General features: G+C 36.1%; 1 protein-coding gene across 1 annotated transcript; it reads right to left on the minus strand.

Moving 5' to 3' along the window:
* Window positions 1-1014: 1014 nt before the first annotated feature.
* LOC128237527 (uncharacterized) lies at window positions 1015-19664 on the minus strand. The gene is made up of 4 exons (XM_052953113.1): window positions 19542-19664; window positions 14938-15001; window positions 14571-14624; window positions 1015-7353 (listed from the first exon to the last, which is right to left on the minus strand). Exon 4 carries the CDS (start codon window positions 7301-7303, stop codon window positions 1346-1348), a length of 5958 nt encoding a protein of 1985 aa, XP_052809073.1. The 5' UTR covers window positions 7304-7353; window positions 14571-14624; window positions 14938-15001; window positions 19542-19664; the 3' UTR covers window positions 1015-1345.
* Between the last annotated feature and the right edge of the window lie 2878 nt (window positions 19665-22542).

The following is a 22542-nucleotide window of genomic DNA, read 5'->3' on the forward strand; positions in this document are numbered from 1 at the left end:
CACGGTGTTAGATGTGTATAGACATTTTAAAACCTGTCTGGAATATGAACCTTATTTAGATATTTTACCAAAGAGCTTACGTTTTTTCTTTTGTAGACTACGGCTGTCCGTGCACCCACTCCATATTCAAACTGGTAGATACAATAGAAATAACGTTGTACGCAACCAAAGATATTGTTTGTGTTGTAACTCTAATGACATCGAAGATGAATATCATTTTATTTGTGTTTGTAAATCCTTTAGCAATTTAAGAAAGAAATATATCAACAATTGTTACTTTATAAGACCTTCTGTATTTAAATATATGCAGCTGTTGAAATCTAACAATAGAGCTGAACTGATTAACTTATGTCTGTTTGTTAAAAATGCTCTCAAAGAAAGATCCGCTTTGATTAATGTTAGAACATAATTCTATTTAATGTTCATCCTCTGATATATATATATATTAGTTTATTTAATTTAATTACTTAGAAGTATTGAATACTTTTGTACATATATATTTGTATATATATACTAATTTGTTTGCATTATCTGTTACTTTACATACACGTTGACATTATATGTTATATCATTATGTGTTGTTGACGATGTACATTGTACAAGTCAAAATAAATTGTCTGTCTGTCTGTCTGTCAAAATTGAAAAGTTTTGGCGAAACATGCACGGATCACTGTTAGATAAGAATTCAATGCAATACATATGAGGTGGTACCCAAATTTAAACGTATATTCTAAGTAGAAAACGGGGCATTTTTTTTCAAAATGCTTAATAGAGTTACATCCTCCTGTGTACAGGTTGGGGGCATGATGGTGAACAAGTGTGCAAAGTTTCAAAGCCAGATGCCAATAGACTTCTGAAAATATTTGAGGTGGAACGCAAACTTAACCATAAGTGGCAACACCGTCGCCGACGCTCCGGGGGACTAGGATAGCTCTCCTTATTCATCGAATAGTCGCGCTAACTAGAAATTGTGTAAACTATACGGCTCGAATGAATAAAATAACCAAGTATATCAACATTCATACAATGAGGCTTCTTGACTAACGTAAGTTACAACATGCGTGTCAATAAAATAATGAATGAAATTCATATACTTGTAACACATAATCATGTAAAACGTATGTTACCAGAATGATTATCCTATAATTGTCGTTCAAATACAAAAAAGTGAAACATATAAACACATTAAAAAAGCATCCCTTCTAGAAAAAAAGATTATTATGGAGCACATCTTCCACCAAAGTTAAAACTCGAAAATAAAACTGTCCGTTCAGCGTTGGTTCAAGACGCCGTCAAAATCTTACGATCCTGAAGATGCATTAAGTTATTAAGTACTGTGCTTTTATTATTCCTTATCAGATTCCGACCAAGTTCGTTTTTTTTTTCGTGTTGCAAGTTTCTGTTTAACTGTAAAACAATCTTTTCGTTTTTTCCCACGATCTGAATTATGCTTTTTTTCTGGTTTGTCAACATTTAAATCAATTCTCCTTAGTTTAACTACACATTTCATTTGAGACAACTTTTTATCACAGTCAATGTAACTTGCAACAGTAGCACCACTAGCAAATGTGAATCTACTTGTGGTTGTCACTTTATTAGCAACAGAAGCACTTTTGTCATCTGTAATAATAGCATCATCAGTATCCGTAATGACAGACGTCTGCACATCCGAACCAATGGCATTACAAGAAAACACCGATTCATTAAGACTGCACATGATCTCATTTGGATCAGAATCACTGTATTCCACACCTTCCACAACTTTTACCACCCTACTGTCCACTTTTAAGACATCTCTATCCATAACTCTAGTCACGGCGCAAATCTGTCCAATCATTTTTAAAACAGCAAATGTCTTCACAGCAACCGAGTAGCAGCTAAACACACTAAATACCGGAACTAAAACAACATACACTTTGTAGCAGCCCCTTTGCACAAAAAAGCAATCTTTTACCAATGGTCTTTGGTGTTTATCCACCGGCAAAAATACTAAAAGGATAGTCCCATCTCTTCCCCGAGCACTGACAACTTGTGGACAAAATGTTTTCCTTTCTCCGCCTTCAGGTAGTTTTTCCCATTGTTTCCTTACAAAATCACTCGTCTTTACAGCCGCAACATGCAAGTTGTACCTAAATCCACCATTCATTTTCTTATCTTGTATACGTTCAACAATAAGTAAAGGCTCCGTCGACTGCTCTTTACTTGGAAATTCAACTCCTGCGTTGCGAAGCGTTACCATTACCTTTTCTTCACTAAACCTTATGAAATCGAAGACTTTATTCCAATGGCAAGACTTAGACTTCATCATTCGTTTCAATACGTCTACACGTTTATTTCTTGTTGCTAGGGACCAACACCTACCAAACAGTCTATACAATGATATCAAAGGTGAACCGAGTGCTACAGGGCACAATTTTTCCGAAAAAACATACTCAAACTCCGAGTAAGGTACCTTGTCCATCAATTCAGCCATAACGTCAGGTTCAAGAAATGTGTCAACTTGAAGAACTTGACTCTTTTGTTTTACACCAGATACCTCATAGCACCAGTCTAAGACAAGTTCATCTCCTTCACTAACACACTCATGCAATGACATATCTTGGGATGTGTTCAAATCATTACCTAAAATCTCTAAACCAAGAGATGATATACTATGTTGTCTAAATATTTCAAAACCATTGATAGTCTCTTTAAAGACATTTGGATCGTTGAATTTTAAAGGCAATTCATCACTGTTAGCATTGCCCTGCATTTTACAAATTTGTGAGACACTTTGTCGCGTTTCCGTTGTATTTCCTGCTGAATGTTTGCTTGTACCTTTGCATTCTTGAGAACTGTTGTCGGTCTTTGATCCAGGTAATGCAAATGCATCAACAGATAAAGAGATTTTTAAGGTTTCACCAGTTACTTGCATGTCAGGATTTTGCGCCGGAGTAAGCGTTTTCTTGAGAAAATTAAGCATCTCCATTGAGCCATCCCTATCTAAATCTTTCAAAATTACCCTGAAAGGTAAGTCACTTTCATCGTCAATAATGCATTCAACATCTTTCTCAACACCTTCCGATATTTTGTCTTGTAATGCACGACCGTTTCTATCCATAGCTCTGGTCACAGCGCAAACATTTCCAATCATTTTCAAAACAGCAAATGTCTTCACAGCAACCGAGTAGCAGCTAAACACACTTAACACTGGAACTAAGACAACATACACTTTGTAGCAGCCCCTTTGCACAAAAAAGCAATCTTTTACCAATGGTCTTTGGTGTTTATCCACCGGCAAAAATACTAACAGAATAGTCCCATCTCTCCCTTGAGCACTGACGACTTGTGGACAATATGTTTTCTTTCGTCTGCCTTTAGGTAATTGTTCCCATTGTTCCCTTAGGACACCACTCGCCTTAACAGATGCAACATGCAAGTTGTACCTAAATCCACCATTCACATTCTTATCTTGTCTACGTTCAACAACAAGAAGAGGCTCCGACATCTGCTCTTTACTTGGAAATTCAACTCCTCTGTTGCGAATCGTTACCATTACGTTTTCTTCACTGAACTTTATGAAATCGAAGACTTTATTCCAATGGCCAGACCTAGACCTCATCATTCGTTTCAATTCAGCGGCACGTGTATTCCTTGTTACTAGGGACCAACACCTATCAAACAGTCTATACAAAGATATAAAAGGTGCATCGACAACTACAGGCCACAATTTTTCCGAGAAAACATACTCAAACTCTGATAAAGGTGCCTTGTCCATCAATTCAGCCATAACGTCAGGTTCAAGAAATGCGTTAACATTAAGAACTTGACTTTTTTGTTTTACACCAGATGCCGCATAGTACCAGCTCGAAGCAAGTTCATCTTCTTCACTAACACAATCAGGCAATAACATATTCTGGGATGTTTTCCAATCATTTTCCAAAGTCTTTAAACCACGAGATGATATACTTTGTGAGCAAAATATTTCAAAGCCATTGATAGTCTCTTTAAAGACATTTGGATCGTTGAATTTTAAAGGCAATTCATCACTGTTAGCATCGTGCTGCATTTGAGAAATTTGTGGCAATTCATCACTGTTAGCATCGTGCTGCATTTGAGAAATTTGTGAGTCACTTTGCCTCGTTTCAGATGTATTTCCTAGTGAAAGTTTTCTTGAACCTCTGCTTTCATGAACTATATTGTCGGTCTTTGATCGAGGCAACGCACATGCATCAACAGATAAAGAGCCTTTTAAGGTTTCACCAGTTTCTTGCATATCAGGATTTTGCGCCAGAGTAAGTGTTTTTCTGAGAAAATCAAGCATTTCCATTGAGCCATCCCTATCTAAATCTTCGTCCCTTTTCAAAATCGCTGATTCACTATTATCGTCAATAATGCATTTGACATCTGTCTCAACTCCTTCCGATATTTTGTCTTGTATTTCACCACCGTTTTTATCATTATCTTCGGAAACGGCATCAATCCTTTCAATCATACTTAAAACAGCATGAGTCTTCACAACACTTGAATAGCAATTGAACACACTGAAAACTGGAACAAAAACTATATACACTTTGGTACAGTCCCTTTTCGTAAAGGAGCAACCTTTAACAAGTGGTCTGTGACATTTATCAACCGGAAGAAATATCAAGAAGATGTTGTCACCTTTTCCTCGAGCGCTGACGACTTGCGGACACATTATTCGGTTTAGCCCCTCTTTGGGCAGTTTTTCCCATTGTTGCAGTAAAAGACCACTCGTCTTTACCGATGCGGCATGCAAATTGTACCTATACCCGCCATTCATTTCCTTGTCTTCTCTGCGTTCAACAACAAGTAAGGGTTCCAATAAAACATCTTTTTTTGGAAATTCCAATACTTTACCAGGGCACTTAATCATCACTTGATCTTCACTGTACTTAATGAAATCTAACACTTTCGACCAATGACAGGACCTCGACTTCATGAACTGTTTCAATAAAACTGCATGTTTATGTTCTGTTACTTGAAACCAATTGCAATAAGGCACTCTATGCAACGATGTCATAGATGAAATGAGTTCTACACTAGGGTTCAAAATTTCCGTGCAAACATACTGGAACTCTGACACAGACACTTTATTTTTCAATATTGCCAGAACATCTGGTTTATTGATTGCGTCAAGTATACAAACTTGACACTTAATCGAAGTACCTGATTCCGCATAGAAACACTCCAAACCGAATTCATTTTCATCGCTTACGCACCTTTTCAATAATAAATCGTCCTCGGGGAAAACCTGTGATGTGTTCAATATATCTTTCGATGTCATTAAAACACGATTTGAGATTATATCTGAGCGAAACATTTCAAAGCCTTTGAGAGTACAAGTATTTTTTAAATCATTTATTCCGGTGCATCCCAAAGGCCATTTTTTACCACTGCTTTCATTATTATGTTCCAGAGAAATTTGTGATGAACGCAATGACAGTTTGTCCGTGTCTTTAACCTTATCAAGTGAACTCGTTAGTTGAATTGGTGTCAGGAGAGTTAAAGTTTTAACATTGTTGTTCATTGATTTTTTCATATGTAGGACAGTTTTATGACAACTCTTTATAGAACTAGTTGAACTCTTAGATCCTTCCATGTTCATATGCGGTTGTGTAGTAAAAGATTGGTTTGATTGGACTGTTCTATATCCGCCGATCGATACTTGCGGTGAAGCTTTGCTTCCGGTGGGTAAAGTCGACAATGGTTTCACCCTTTGACGGGCATTATATGGTAAATATCCAACTTGATGGACAGTTTTTCCAAGACCAGGGTTTGCAAAAGATTTTTCAGATTGAACTGTTGGCGTTGTGCGTGTATGAGGAAGTAAGTATCCCAACAATTTTTGGCTCTGAGTGTTATGTAGTGACACATAACCCTTCCTAAACACATCTCGTGTGTTGTATGCATTACTAGTACTTGTTCCTGGATTTCCAATGGTGCCACAACGTGATGTTACAATACGCACAGAACACATTTTGAAGGATATATCAGATATTGGGCAATTTTTTGACGATGACACATTGAAAGTACTTTGGACACTACTTGCTACACCACTTAAACTCAATGCACCTTGACCGGAGACTGGCAATGATGTTTGGGCTAGATACTCAGGGTTAGATGCAGAACATAGTTTTGTTATATGTGTGTTTGCCTGTGACGAATGCAAATATATCGAAGGTCCGGGTACTCTTGTTGGTTCATTTTCAAGGAGCAGACCATTTAATGCAAGAGGTGATTCAGTTGCTTCACATGTTACCGATGAACTCACAGTACCGTCAACAGATGCTCCATTTGATGAAGCCGATGGTGTTCGTTGTAAAGGTTTTTTAGACGTCACCAGGGTTGGCACTAAAAAACTACAATAACCAGTCCGACCAGATGTTGAAAGTGCTTTACTTTGTTCTGACGTAACAGTGCATACTGGAATATTTTTAAATGTTGAGTTCTCTTTCTTTGCTGAAGAAATGCCATGTCCAACTGAGTAATTAGTACTGAGGGTATCTGAGGGCACCGACAGTTCTTTTGCAGTTTGTGTACAACTTTCTGAATCAATTTCTGGTTTAACATCTTGTAACTCAGCATTAAGAGTGCGTTCAAATCTCTGTGAAAATGGATGGTGCGGAGAAGTACCAAAGACTGGCTGATGATCAGAATTCAAATATTGAAAAGCACTGTTTGCACTGCATGCTTCTTGATTTACTCCATGCAAGTCATGTACTTCTGGTTTGATATCAGTAGCTACTTCCTGCTTAATTCCAAGGTCGTCATGCAAGTAAGGTTTTATATCAATCTCCGATTCTTTATTGATTCCTAGCAAGCCAAAGTCAGAGAAGTTTGGTCTGATATTAATCTCACGAAAAGCAGAAGTACTTTCATCGATTTCTTCTTCTTTCACAGTTATATCAGGACTGTGAAACGCCTCAGAAAATACAGCTCCACGTAAGGCTCCATCGTCATTTGTTACACTTGGCACAGTATGAAAATGTTCTAAACAGACATTGTTGTCCCAATCACTCTTTTCTTTGTCAGACGTTAAATCGGAACCACTGTAACTTCTTACACTTGAAATTCGCAAAGTTAAAGGCTGTTTGACTGAATGCTCTGAAGAAGTAATATTTGTCTCCAATGGTTCAAATTTCAGCAAGTTCGACCTTTGCCCATCCTCTGAACTGTTCACATGGTGAGAAATATTTTCATATAAAAGGACAGGCTTGACTTCATTACACATCAGCTGGTGGGCTTTATCATTTAAGGAATCATCAATTCGGAACAAATCCTTGTCAGACATCTTGTACATCAATCATCCAATGTGGTAAATGGATTTAACCAAATCCACCTTTCCTGTCACTGAAAAATATAATATATAATATGTAAGTACATTTATTATAAGTTTCAACATTTTTTTCTATTTTTAGTTACAGTAACCTTGACCTTGACTCTAGGGACCCCAAACACAATCCCATGAAAGATCTCCATAAACTCTTCTTTTATACCAAGTTGGGTCAAGATATGTCAACCCATACTTAAAGGGGCTGTCTCACAGATGATAAAATAGCGAAAAAAAAGAAATTTGTCGAAAAATGACATAAACTTGGCAGGATAACTGGGTAAGTCTACCAGGTAGAATTCATTCCTCATGCGTGATTGGCTAGTCGGTGTTATCACGTGATATTACCGAGGTAGGTGTATAGCTTAATTATGTCACCCGATTAGAATAAGCATAAATAGCTCAGTCAGTAAGACGCTGGACCTCAATTATGGCGATGCGGGTTCGAACCCGTTCTCCGACACAATTTTTCTTTACATTTTGGTACTTTTTTACAATTATGATATCAAAGCATAACACATTCTATTAGATAACTGTCCTGAGATTCGATACAGAAAACTTTTTTTGGGTGCCAATCTGTGACACAGTCCATGTAAGTTATTCAGTTTCAGTTGAGTTTGATGCCGCCCAGCGGGCGACCCAACCAAACAACAACGTTCGTCATTCTTACAACCAGATTTCACTATGTGAAAACCTGGTTAACAAGAGATGTTTGTCAAACATTATGCCCCCCCTGAGCGCCATGTTGTCAGGATTACATGGACAAATGAATGAAATATGCATGGACCGAAATGACAGCTGGTTTGTCACTGACATTGGATGCCGTTGAGGCAGTTTTAAGATTATGACCATTCAAAGTGTGAGGAAAGAGTGTGTTATGACCATGACCTTTGACCTCAAAATCCATAGGAGTCATCAGCAAGTTTGAGGGCCATGGATGCAGGCATTGACAAGTTATCACACAGACAAGATTTTTTCGTTCAAGGTCACTGTGACCTTGACCTTCGACCACATGACCCCTTAAATCATAACGGGTCATCTACAGATCAGACGCAACATCAAATCAAGTTTGAGAGCCATGGGTGCAGGCATTGTCGAGTTCATTCAGAGCTCCTAGGCCATTTTATCGAAAACAACCTCGGATGTATTTGGACGGTTTACATACTCAAAAAGTGGTACGTTTAAGTCCGTTGCAAGTAGATCGCGCAGTTAAACTTTGTGACATTACTCTTGGGATTCTTAAATATGTTTGCAATAATAAAATTCAATGGCAATCAATTTAAACTGAGATCAATAAATACAACTCTAAAACACTACATTTAATTAATGATATAATTCAAAATTTTACGAACTACTTCAACTGATGTACCGGCATACATCCAAGGTTGTTTTTGACAAAAATGGTCAAGGAGTTCCGAATGTTCTGAATGTGTCGAGTTACATTGTATCACTCGAAACATTTTCGCATTTAAGGTCACTGTAAACTTGGCCTTTGACTCGATGACTCCTAAAATCAATAAGGGTCATCTTCTGGTCAGGCCCAACTTCCATGTCAAGTTTGATGATCATAGGTTCAGGCAATTTTGAGATATCACAGGGAGAAGATTTTTTTTAAACTTTTTTGTGTTAAATGCTACTGTGACCTTGGCCGATGACCCCCAAAATCAAGAGGGGTCATCTACTGGTCAGGCCAACCCTTTATGTCAAGTTTGATGACCATAGGTCCATTAATTGTCGAGTTTGCTTTCAAGGTCATTGTGACCTTGACCTTTGACCCCTAAAATCAATAGGGGTCTTCTAATGGTCAGGCTCAACTTCCAAGTTTAGTTTGAGGGCTTTGGGTGCAGGCATTGTTGACATAGCATTTGGACAAGCTTTAATCATTCAAGGTCACTGTGACCTTGACCTTTGGCCCAATGACCCCTTAAGCCAATAGGGGCCATCTACTGTACAGGCCCAACGTCCATGTCAAGTATGAGGGCCATGGGTGCAGGCATTGTCGAATTATCAATCGGGCAACCTTTTACAATTCAAGGTCAATGTGACTTTGACCTTTGGGCCAATGACCACCGAAAACAATAGGGGTCCTCTACTGGTCAGGCCTAACGTCCATGTCAAGTATGAGGGCCATAGGAGCAGGCATTGTTGAGTTATCACTGAAACAACCTTTTACCATTCAAGATCACTATGACCTTGACCTTTGGCCTGATGACCCCCAAAACAATAGGGGTCATCTACTGGTCAGGCCCAACTTCCATATCAAGTTTGATGACCATAGGTCTAGGCATTGTTGAGTTATCACTCGGACAAGCTTTAAAATTATTTACAATTAAAGGTCACTGTGACCTTTGACCCGATGAGCCCTTAAATCAATAGGGGTCATCTACTGGTCGGGCCCAACCTTTATGTCAAGTTCGATGACCATACGTCCAGGAATTGTTGAGTTATCACTTGGACAAGTTTTGGTCTACCGACGGACAGACCGACCGACATACCGACATGCCTGTGCAAAGCAATATACCCCTCTTCTTCGAAGGGGGGCATAACAAAAAAGACCTCTATGCAATGAAACCAGGCATTTTATGATTAACAGAAGAACTTCAGTATTTGGTGTGAGATTCAGTATCAACGTTTGATCTATCTTAAGCAACAGTAATCATGACTTGTCATTAGAAGCCCCGAATGCAATTCTATGAAAATCCTTTATAAGCTATTCCTACATACCGTGTTTGGTAACAATATGTTAACCCTAACTAAAATTATGCAGTACCAAATTGTTATCTACTTTTAGTAACAACTTCATCACAGGGACCCCAGACCTATTCGCATGAAAGGTCTCTATTAATCCCTCCTATATACTTGGTTTGTTTACAATATTTAACACTTACTTTTTTCATTTAATTAAAAGTGACCTTGAATATGAGACTCAGGGCAAAGCAATCCAATGAAGGTGTTCATAAACATTTTCTATACATCTAGATTGGTCACAATATGTTAAACCTAACTAAAGTAAAATCGGCACGTTAGTTGCCACCCTGCCCCCGGGCCAGTAGAATGCATGAGCGACAATGTACCTCATTTGTGAATCACTTTGTGAAAACCTGATTAAAAATAAACAAGAAACACTGCAATGCAACGAAATTAGGTTTTATCATGAATGACAGAAACTCTTCAGTCTTTATTGATGGACTCAGTTTTAAATGTTTTTCTTTTTAAAGTAGCACTGATCTTGACACCAGAAGGCCATAATGAAATGGAATGAAAGGTAGCCTTACCTCTTCCTAAATACCAAATTTAGCCAAGATGTGGCAACCCCAACTTAAGTTATTCAGGTTCAATTCAACAATTTTCCTATTTCATATATAAACATTGACATTTAAGCACATGAGGCCCACAACATAACCCCCATGAAAGATCTCCATCAACTCTTTCTGAATACTTAGTTCAGTCGAGATATGTCAACCCTACATGTAACTTAAGATATTGTATACTATTTTTGTCAGGCCCGACCTTCATATCAAGTTTGATGGCCATACATCCTATAATTGTTGAGTTATCACTCGGGCCAGCTTTGGTCTACCAACCGACATGGTCAAAGCAATATACCCCTCTTCTTCGAAGCGGGTATAATTATCATGGGGGATATCTGATTAATGTTACTTTGGATTCAATTTGACATAGATCTAGATAAAATGTGTGTTAAAAAATTTTAAGTGAAGAAATGTATATAGGTAAAAAGGAAAACTTTCTACTATAGCAGGGGGTCCAACGTGAAATGTGTTCCCCGAATTTTAAGTGAGGGAAATTGTGTGAAGCCGAAAAAAATGGCGGCGTGGAAAGGAATTTCGGTGTTTCAAGGATGTATTTTCACCTGGTAAGTAAGTTATATCACCTTTCTCGCAATATAATTACGCCTACCCGGAGACCACACGTGTAAGTGTCTCTCATTTTTTAACCTATGTTTCTAGAGGCCTTTACAAAAAAGTTATTGAATGTATAAGCTGAACGATTGATTGTTTACAAAGTGAAAATAGAAAATTGCGTGACTTGAAACTGTGTTTTCGGCCCAAGTTTACCATTCTTGTACCTGTTTTAGCTATTTGTTATTGAATATTTGCATTATTTATCTTTTCGACCGCTACTGCACTTACATGGGTACAAGAACTTTTTTCTGAGGTTGATTTCAGGCCGAGAGTTTGTTTAGATTTATGTAGAAAGGGAAGTTACTCGCGTCATATCGATTGAGTATACACAAGTTAAAACGGCAGTTGTCGATCGGGATACGGTATATCGCAAGATGTTAATAATAAAAAAAAAAATAGTGTATTAATAAAATTATTCAATATTAATTTGAATAAAACAATAATTAAACATGCATATAAAAAAGCAAAGCTGGGCTCTGTCAAAATATTTTTGTCAGTTGTACGATAGTGAAAAATTTGCACTGCCTTTAGACCTGTTTAACATACCAATACTACAAGCTGATGCAATAATGGTCATGATTTTTCGCACTTTTCCATGTTCTTTATTCTTTTCTGTAGGTGTTGACACTTTGAAAACAAGCCCATACAATATAAAGTTTTTGCATACAGTAACTTCCACTATTCATTCTCGACAGGTTATCGTTTACAATATACTGTCAGAAAGAAATGTTACAAATAGTCATAAAAGGTACATTTCAGTGCCATCCAGAAACTAATTGTCACACTAAGTAATTTTCAGTGCCTATCCTAAAATGAAACGAATAAAAATGAAACATTTTTGCATTATCATTGTATGGTTTTAAAGATAACCATCGCCATTTTCACTTTCAACAAACATGGTGGCCTAGATTGGCAGACGATATTGACATATTTTCCATGCATCCTTTAACCCAAAACTTGGATTAAAAGTTTTTTCTCAGATTTTTTTACGGATTTTTTAACCTGCGTCTAATACCCCATATCGTCTTATACCAAGTCATTTACCGTAAACAATGATCTCTATGATTTGACTCCGTGACCTAGTTTTTGAACCCAGGTTACCCAGTTTCAAACTTGACATAGACTTCATAAACACAAACATTCCGACATAGTTTCATTGTGATCAAAGAGAGAATGTAACCACTACAGTGTTTACAAAGTTTTTCTATGATTTAACCTACGGTAGTGGCCTTGTTTTTGACCTCTGATTACCCAGTTTCAAACTCTACCTAAAGATCATCAAGAATAACATTCTGATCAATATCTAGGAACATATGGTCATAAATGTGGCCACTAGAGTATTAACATGCTTATATTCCAATTATTTGACCTGGTGACCTAGTGTTTGCCCGCACATGACCCAGATTCAAACTTGGCCTAGAGCTTATAAATATAAACATACAGTCATATGTGACTTCTAGAGTGCTAACAAGCTTTTTGTATGACTTGACCTAATGACCTAGTTTTTGACCACACATGACCATAGATTTAAAGTTGACTTAAAGATTATTAATATAAACATTATGACCAACTTTCATGAAAATACAGTCATAAATGTGACCTCTAGAGTGTTAACAAGCTTTTCCTTCAATTTGATCTGGTGACCTAGTTTTTGACCTCACATGACCCAGATTAGAATTTAACCTAGAGATTATTCATATTAACATTCTGACCAAGTTTCCTGAAGATACAGTCATAAATAAAACCTCTATAGTGTTCACAAGCTTTTCCTTTAATTTGACCTGGTGACCTAGTTTTCAACCCCAGATGACCCAATATCAAACTCGTACAAGATTTTATTGAGGGTAACATTCTAACCAAGTTTTATTAAGATTGTGCTCAAATTGTGAGCTCTGGAGTGTTAACAGTCAAATTTTTGACAGCGGACGATGACGGACACAAGGGGGATCACAATAGCTCACCTTGAGCACTTCGTGCTCAGTTGAGCTAAAAAGTCATCAAAATCATGCATCATGCATCTGGCCATAATGATCCTTCAAACATTTTGTGAAGACCACAATTTTCATTAGTGTTAATGTCGCAATTGAAAATTAATGACGGCTGTATTGTTGTGTACTTGGTTGATTGACATTATCACGTGATGTCATCAATGTAGCCTTAACAGGTCAACATATCCACTACTTTTGTTAATATCCTGGTTGCTGTGTGAACTAGCCAGGGGGGATTTTAGCGAGGGCAACAGTTTTACCCTCGGAGGAAACCCGCGATCATCAACTTTATCCCTCGGAGTGAGCGAGGAAAGTGGGTCTAACTCGTTGAGTGTACTGTAGTGTTTTCAGATGCATTACCAGGAAAACTAATTTTTGGTCCAAAAACATAAGCGAGCCACTTAAACTCCATTTGCTGATTTGCGAGACTCTTTTTGATCTTCATATTTTCTTAACCAATTTGTGAGTTCATGGTTTGTAAGTTGCAATTTATAAAAGTTGTCAAAACGTTCAATCTTTGAGAGTGCAGCTTTAAAGTAATAAACTTTTCTTGTTGCGGTTTTGCTAATCTTTAGTTAAATGGTGGTAGTGCTAATTTATATTTCTATAGGAGACTGGAGGTGTTGATAATAATGATTTATAGCTATGGTGGTGGTGTTGAAAATACTGATTTAAATTTCTTATGGTGGTCTTGATAAAGATTTTTAATAATTCTGGTGGTAGTGTTGCTAATGTTTGTTTAATTTCTGGTGTTCTGTTTATAATAATTATAGTTATAAATATGTTGGGTGTTGGTGTTGAAAGTATTGATATACGTTAATATTGTTTATTGATATGTCCAGTGGTGGTGATAAAAGTTATTAGTTTTTCTTGTGGTGGGTGATGGTCATCTTAATAAAAATATTGGGTGGTGGTGTTGATAATGCTGCTCTATATTTCTGTAAGTGGTGTTTATGATGTTTGTAAATGTAGATGTGTACGATGAAATGTTTCTTATAGTAAGTAATAAATCTGATGGTGGTGTTGCTTAAAGATATTTGTCAAATATTATTCCACCTATAAAGCACTACTTTGACAAAATAGGTGGTGAACTTCTGGATAATTGCACAAAAAAAATCCTGTGACCTTTGACCTACTGACCTAAGAAAACATATGAAGTTTCCTACTGGTCAAGGGAAAACTGCCACTATTTCATGGTCATCGGTCAAAGGGTTTTCTCATTAATGTATGGATAGGATTTGGTCTACTAATTGATCAACCATCTAGTCATCGGACCAATCAAAAAGTTTAAAAAAATAAAATTATAATAAAAAAAAATACACTCACCTAATCATTGCAATGCTTGTTGAAAGGATTCAAGTCATGACACTTTTTCCGCCACTGAAAGAGTAAGAATAATTTTAGTTTCCGCAAAGCATTAAGTTTAACATTATAACACATTTATATCAAGATTGTTCTTCACAATGTTTCGCTATAATAGGCACACAGCCGTATACAGACAGTGTAAGAAATTAAATACACATCAGTATTTCATTTTAATGAAATTGTTCATTGCAAACTATAAGTGAATATAGTGTTAGTGAAAAAAATGACTGCATATATTCAATCCTGAGTTTTAACCTTGTTGTTAAAAATATCAATATCATACTATATGGATATTCAAGACAGCCATACATGACACAGTATAACCAACCTGTAAACAATCCTTTAAATGGTGTTTGATGATTGAAATTCAACATGATGCACCTTTCCACCCACTGAAAATAAATGTGTTATAATACAAAGGCATTTGTCATACATGTATATATTAAACAGCAAATCTAACAAGTGCTGTCAAAGAAACAGTGCACTCGAATATTTCGAGAAACATGCATGGAACAATGTTAAATTTGATAACATACAAAACCTTAACCAGAGTTTCTAGGTAAAATAATAAAGTGGCAAAATTTGCTTTATAATATAAGTATATTATAAGAATTTTACATGGCCAAGAGTGTAAGATAGGCTGATCCCAATTCGAGCGTAGGGTGTTTTGCAGAAGCGGGTTTTTCTGTTTTAATGTTTTTCTGCCACATTTACTGATGTCCAACATGTGTACAAACACAAGTTTCTATCAGAAATTAATTAAAATATCATAAATAAATTATTTGACTTAAAAGAAATATTGACTTCTACTTCGTAGCTGACTAAGGGCATATGGCATAAGAGCATTGCAGGTGAGTGAAAGTTCCAAAGAACACGAAATTATGGTAAGTATTTCAAATGCTGCTATCATTCAAAGGTTTTCATGTTCAAATGTCAATACATTGCTCACGGGGAATGACTTAATGCTTGACACAATCACAGCATACTGGTACACTCTGTATTTTTTTACTTAAATCGTCAAATTCTACAGACATAAATGACAAAAAAAAATCTGGAAATAAAATAAATTATTAATTTACTAAAACTAAACATGTAGAAATAATTCTAAAAGTATACATAAAATAAATAATGAGTTGAAACTATTCCATATTTAGTACTACGAGGACAATAATGGCAGTCCTTGATTTGTGCAGTTAAAAAAGGTCTTTTCAAGCAGATGCGTGGTAATGGTTGAGAAGCAGTTTCTGACTGAAAGTAGTTTCCAACAAATGCTTTTTTGCATACTTTCATTAGATCTTCATAAAGAATGTACTACAATTCATCTATATGGTTACTAGGCAATCAAAAGTTGAAAATCTTACTGCAACATATAAGTAACTACATGTATTATTATTAATTGATTTAATGTTAATGTTTATTTTTCATTGTCTTGCACGTGGTATTGTGCATGCATGTGAACCTAATTTGCATATCTATGAAAAGCTACAAGGTTTTCCTTAATTGACTTATACAAACGATGATCATTGTGTACATATTTGTGAACACTGTTGTCATGCTTGTTTCACACCCACATTCACAAAAAACGTATACAAACACAAGTTCCTATATGAAATGAATTAAAATTTCATTGATATTTAGTGTGCGCCTGATTTTGAGAATAAATTGACTTGTAAATTTTAAGGATTAAAATTACCGTAAATGCTGAAATATTGAATAATATTTCTCTTATAATAGTCCTATATTTAGTATATTAAATAAACAGATAAAAAAACACACAATAGGCACATTAAATCTGCCCCGCATTTGAACCCCGCAACTGCTTCTCATCACAAGCTAATCAGAACAGAAGCACCCTCTTTGTGCCTCTATTAGATAAGTCTATATGTGACGTCCCACATGTGAAAAATATATATCGACAATATGATGTAAAAGCAGCTTGAGCTTCAGTTATTTTAAATGTGAACAAATTTAGTAGGTATTTAAACATGTATGAATAATTCAATAAAAACCTGTAAAAACTGTCAGAAACTGCTTCCCGACCAGTACTTTGAAATTATCTATGTATTGGTATATCAACCAATTGGTCTTGAATCATGGTATGCTGATGCAAATTTTGTTGTTGTGGTACAAGTGTTCCGATTAAGGTACACACCCAGTCATGTTTGTTTTCTTGTACATGAATAAAATCAAACAATATTTTTTATATTATAGCCTTAAATTTAGTTTATTAGTATACAGATTAACAAACACTTGTCAACTGCTTCTGATCACCAGCAAAGTGTGAGTACCCCCTTCGTGCCGCCGTTAGTAGTCTTAGTAATGGGCATCAACGAGTCTTTTGACGATTCTTTTTACTATAGTAGACTTGAGACATACCAGGTAGTCTAAAATAATAGACATGTAATATGGGATTCTTCCAATCCCTAACATCTAAACGGGTTTGTCAAAAGAAGGGGGGGGGGGGGGGGGGGTGAAAAATATTCATACTGCTGTAAGAGAAGTATTTTTTGTTTGAAATAGATAATAAAGGTTCATATTCATATTTTACCATGAAAGTGCGAAGATGTTTTGCACAAAACAAGCATTAAAACACAGGATTTACCTTTCCAATAAAACCAAACTCGATTTACACAGACAGAAATTATGCCAAGCGTAACAACTCGACCATCTAAGACAAGCTTCAAGATAGACCTGGTAAATACAATAGCAAGAACTGGGCCATCCCCCAGGTGTACGGGACTGATATAAAATAACATTATCTGGATATATTTCTTGTTTTTATGTTATCTTACAGACAATATGCTTAAACCTGGAATCCCGATCAGAATAACTACCCACTTTTTGTACAAAACAATTTCTATGTGAAGGGTCTGCCATATCAAAAATCATAAAATAAATCTGTGAACATACAGTTATTTGGACTAACTCGAGACAGAAGAAATGTCAAAATAATAAAAAAGTATCGATGATCACTCATTATCATAGCTACCCCATTAGATACACTGTGTGACATCCAAAAATTATTAACGATAGCACAACCATGAAATATGAGCTGCAGTTACAGTAGTCGAAATTAACACAGGCCCAGTGTACGCGAAAACACGTCGGACAGTGCCGGTAGATTTTCAAACTGTCCGTCGTATCTTCAAAGAACGTAGGACAGAATTGTCTGACATTTATGTTTGGGTTAAACTGATATCCAAGGTTGAAATATTCATCGCGTATGAAACCTTTGACAGCTGTTATTTTAACTGGATGTTTATACTCCTAATCTGTGTAGTATGCATGCGCAACAGATAGGACTAAACTGCGGCTTCCCGGTAATTCATGAAAAGAAGTAACTTACCATGTAAACCAGTATTGCCAAATTAATTTTAAACTATAACAGCTTCTTTATAAGTCATGGATAATGAACATGTTTTAACAAGTTAGTTTAAAAGTTTAATAAACAGTTTTTGTTCTAATGCAATTAATGGAACATTTTCGACGAAACGATATTGCAGTGTAATATCTCAGTTCCGCACTTTAAACATGCTGTCACGAGAAATTCTTGCGTCAATGGGAATGAGGTCATAGCCTCGTTATTAGTCTCTTTGGAGATGTAAACAAGTATGTTAGGGTTAAAATATATAACTGGGGCTAAACCCGATAGAAAACAGCCCGATAGTGAAAAAGTAAATCCTTTCAAAGTAACAAGGCACTTCTCTGAGAATTGGACAATCAGCAGGCCTTGGCTACATTATAACCACATATTAGAAAAAATGTCCTGCTGATTATGGATATTGTGTAAATCAAAAGGACACAATTGTTTCTTGATACAACCATGGGAAAGGTCATTAGGTAATACAACCTATTTCATTCTTTACATGTCTTCTGAAAAATGTCCTACGTAACATGAAAATGTCCTGCTTAAATTATAAAGACGTCATACAAAATGTCCACCGTGTCCAAAATGTTTTCGCGTACACTGCAAGCCCACTAGTCCAAATAATTGTACGTTGACGGATTTTTTTTTAGATTTTTGATATGGCAAATCCTTCACGTACAAATTGTTTAGTATCAAAAGTGGGTAGTTGTTCCGATCAGGATTCCGGGTTAAAGCATATAGCGTCTATAAAATATCATAAAAACAAGAAATATTACCAGATAATGTTATTTTATATTAGTTCCGTAGACAAAAAATAAATATCCAACTTATAATTGAGTTTGACGGCTTTTCTTCATTTCATTCTGTCAAAACATAACGATATATACATGAAGGGCACCTGCAAGGCTTCAGGGCACAGTTTTAAATCGCTCGGAACATTTCGGCCATGGCCGAGTTGTTACGATTGTATAAGGAGGTCTATCTCGATGCTTTGTCGGAGGAGGCCGAGTTATTACGATTGTATCGAGTTGTTCCCTTCGCATAATTGTTTTCTGTGTCAGTCAACTTTCGTTTTATTGGAAAGGTAAACAACTTGTTTTAATGCATTAAATGCTTATTTAGTGCAAAATAGCATTTCACTTACATGGTAAAATATAAATATAACTCTTTATGATCAATTTCTACCATAAAATACTTCACTTAAAACAATTTCAATATTTTAAAAACACCCCAGTTTTTTGCACATTCCCGTTTAGACGTTAGGGATTGGAAGAATCCTGTATCACACGTCTAATATTTTAGACTACAAGCCCACTAGCCCTGCACTGGTAAAAGTTTCGGGCTAGCTCAAATTCTGAATTTTATATAGCAGGGATTGTTTAAAAATTTGATGCCAAGCAAAAGTATAAGAATTCAGGCTTGTTCATCCAAAAGTCTAAATGACTGCAGTAATTAAACTTAAATGTGAACATTGTCTGTGTGCTTCATCAGTGTTTTGTTTTAACGAGAAGATGCTTTTAACGACGCTCAGCGTGTGCTTATCAAACGGAAACGATTTTGCTTACCTAAAATGTCAACTGCAGAATCTGCGCATTTCGTTCACGCATTTCATGAAGCCAACCGCCCAAAGCTGCTTCTAAAGGAACAGTTGTTGATAGAATGGACGTTAATATATACATGACTTCCTGTTCTTCTGGTTCCACGCCCTGTACTTTTAGTCAAAACGTCCGTACAAAAAAATGGATTTTTCGGGTTGGTGTAAAAGACTGGACGGACCAGACCAATTCCGGATCAACGGAAAATTCCGTACCAGTCCGGAAATCGTCCGGATTAAAATATTTTAGTTTTCACCGTGTACTGTACGTTTTTCTATTATTGAAATACAAAAAATGATAATGATGATTTATTTATATGTTAGGGTTCACTGTATAATTTTTGTTCTATTCGTATGTAACGGTTAAAATATAACTATTTTCATAACACTTCTTTACAGGTAGTGGATATATTATGTTTAAATTAATTGAGAGCTGTCATTTAACAATACAGTTAAAGAACTCATGCCCATTCGTAGCTTGCACCAAATGTTTACCTCATTGCCTTCGCCACGATCAGCAATAACAGCTAGACTATGTTACTTGTAAGATTGTACTTAATATCAGTATATAAAGTGTTAAGATGGATCTTTGTATAAAGTTATTAAACACCTGCATTTTCATTAAATTACAAATATGCTTCTTCTGTGCCGTCAAACAAATGTCATATGAAAACATTTGCCTATATTTTATTCATTTGTTAGCGTTGCATGATTCTTATTTTAAGAATCTGTAACTGTAATTAATGCCCTTCTTACTTAGATGATATTAACAACGTCAAATGGACTGCAGGGGCGTGAAAAATACCTAAGATATAGTATGTTCACGTTTTTCAGTGGCAATATTGGTTTACTTAACTTGTTTGCGAATCATAAATTTATTCCGAGTACTAGTAACAAACAACAACAAAAATGCTGACTGGGCCACTGACAATACTATTTAGCTAAACTCATATATTTTTATTATCATTATAAATGGGCATACAAATTTTAAAAGGTGTTGTTGTTTTAAAACATTAGTTTTATAACAATAATCACATTTTCTATCATATCTAGGTTTATTCAAGAAAGATAACACACCAGTGAGGGTCATATGATATTATAAGGACCGGCCAGTCAGCCAACGAAGGTGTATATGGACCGAGGCGTTAGCCTAGGTCCATTCACCTTCGGGGACTGACTCGCCGGTCCTTATAATGCCATATGGCCCGAAGTGGTGTCTAAATATTTCTTATAGTATACCGAACACTTTATATTACGAACCAATCATTTTAAAGCACTATAGATTTGTTTTTGTTTTTTAACATAGCTTGGTATAATGACCTTTTAACTAATATTATTTGACGTACTATCCCAAAGATAAGTGCATCCAAGATCATGCAACGCGTACTTATATACACATTTGAACAGAAGACACTTTAATATTCAAAGTACATGTAACTGAATATTTAAAACATCTCAAATCGATAGGTTTGTACCAATATCTTAGTTTTCTCTTAACGCACAGGATCTAAAGATTAGTTTACCCATTACTCGGCCATTTTTATCGAAAACAACCTCTGATGTACGATTTACATACTCAAAAAGTGGTAGTTTTTAGCAGTTAAAATTTATGACTTAACTTGGCAAACTGCGTATGTACATATGTCTGTCTTGGTTCGAACCCACAACCTCTCGACAGAAAGGCGGGTGTGTTTCGAATCTTAAAATTTCGGGAGGTCCTTTTCCTAACCCGAGGACCATATAAGGGTATTTCAACAAATACCATCCTTACACGTAAATGTATTTTATGATACAATGCAATATCAAATTTACAACTGTATTTAAGACTAGAGAAATGAAACCATATCCAATATATATTCAGAGCTGTGTGACCGCTCTAGATGTCATTCATAGCAGGTTTCGCGGCATTTTGGGTATAAAAATTCGCCTTTGGCGAATATCCCATCAACCGATGGGGATGTGACGGGGTCAGGCCATAATGCAGCGCGGGCAGACCTTTATAAACCCAACAACAACAACAACAACAACAGGGTCTTTGGCCTGATCTGTCACCCAGTCGATTGGTAGATTTGCTGAAGCAGCTGTTAGCAAGAGATCTTAATAAATGTTAGAACTGAAGATCCATAAAAACATTTGGCTGAACATTTCTGCTTTTCTATATTTTGAACAGTGCAAACACTTATTCCAGATGCTTTGATGAAATAATATAACTGGTTAACTAGATAATTATCGTGTAACCAGTTATCTATAGATACATTAGTAAAACTGGTTATGCTTTGCGAATTTCACTTAGTGCCGTAAGATAACCTGCTAACGTTTGTGAATTGTTTCATGTAAACCACTAAGTTTTTCGCGATAATTATCCAGCTATAGAGTTACTGTATATTCGCAAAACATTTAAACGGCAAGATAACTATTATAGGTCTAAAAAGTGGCTTGAAAGTGCACAGCTGTACACTCTAACAGGTTGACTAGTTCATGGTTTGCGAATTCCGGCCCACTTCATATATAAGTAGCAAAATAACTTATTAACTAGACAAGATTACTGTTACCACTTATCTATAAAAGCATTTTTACTTTTAGCAGTAACTGGTTTTCAGTTAAATTTTCGAATTCCACTTACAAAATAGTCAAGAAAAATTTAATTCAAGATCCAGTAGATTGTTTCCAAGTTCTTTGATTTTACTCTGACTTTCTTTAAGTAGGAAAAGCAGTACGTCCTGTTTGCCAATGTGTTTTTTACTTTACAGTCGAACCCCGTTGGTTCGAACTCATAGGGACCGGAGAAAAGACCTCGAGCCTCGCATAATTCGTGCCAAGCGGGAGCTCATACCTTCAGTATTAAACAGGTCCTTAACATAAACATTCATTCCATGTTATTCAGTGTGTGTATACCACGTGATAAATTACGTCATATATGCTACGTCGGAAGGCAATATTTTGCTTAAAATAAAGACTAAAATCAAAGATAG

The sequence above is a fragment of the Mya arenaria genome, chromosome 6, assembly GCF_026914265.1.
Source record: "Mya arenaria isolate MELC-2E11 chromosome 6, ASM2691426v1".
In the NCBI taxonomy this organism is placed as follows: Eukaryota; Metazoa; Mollusca; class Bivalvia; order Myida; family Myidae; genus Mya; species Mya arenaria.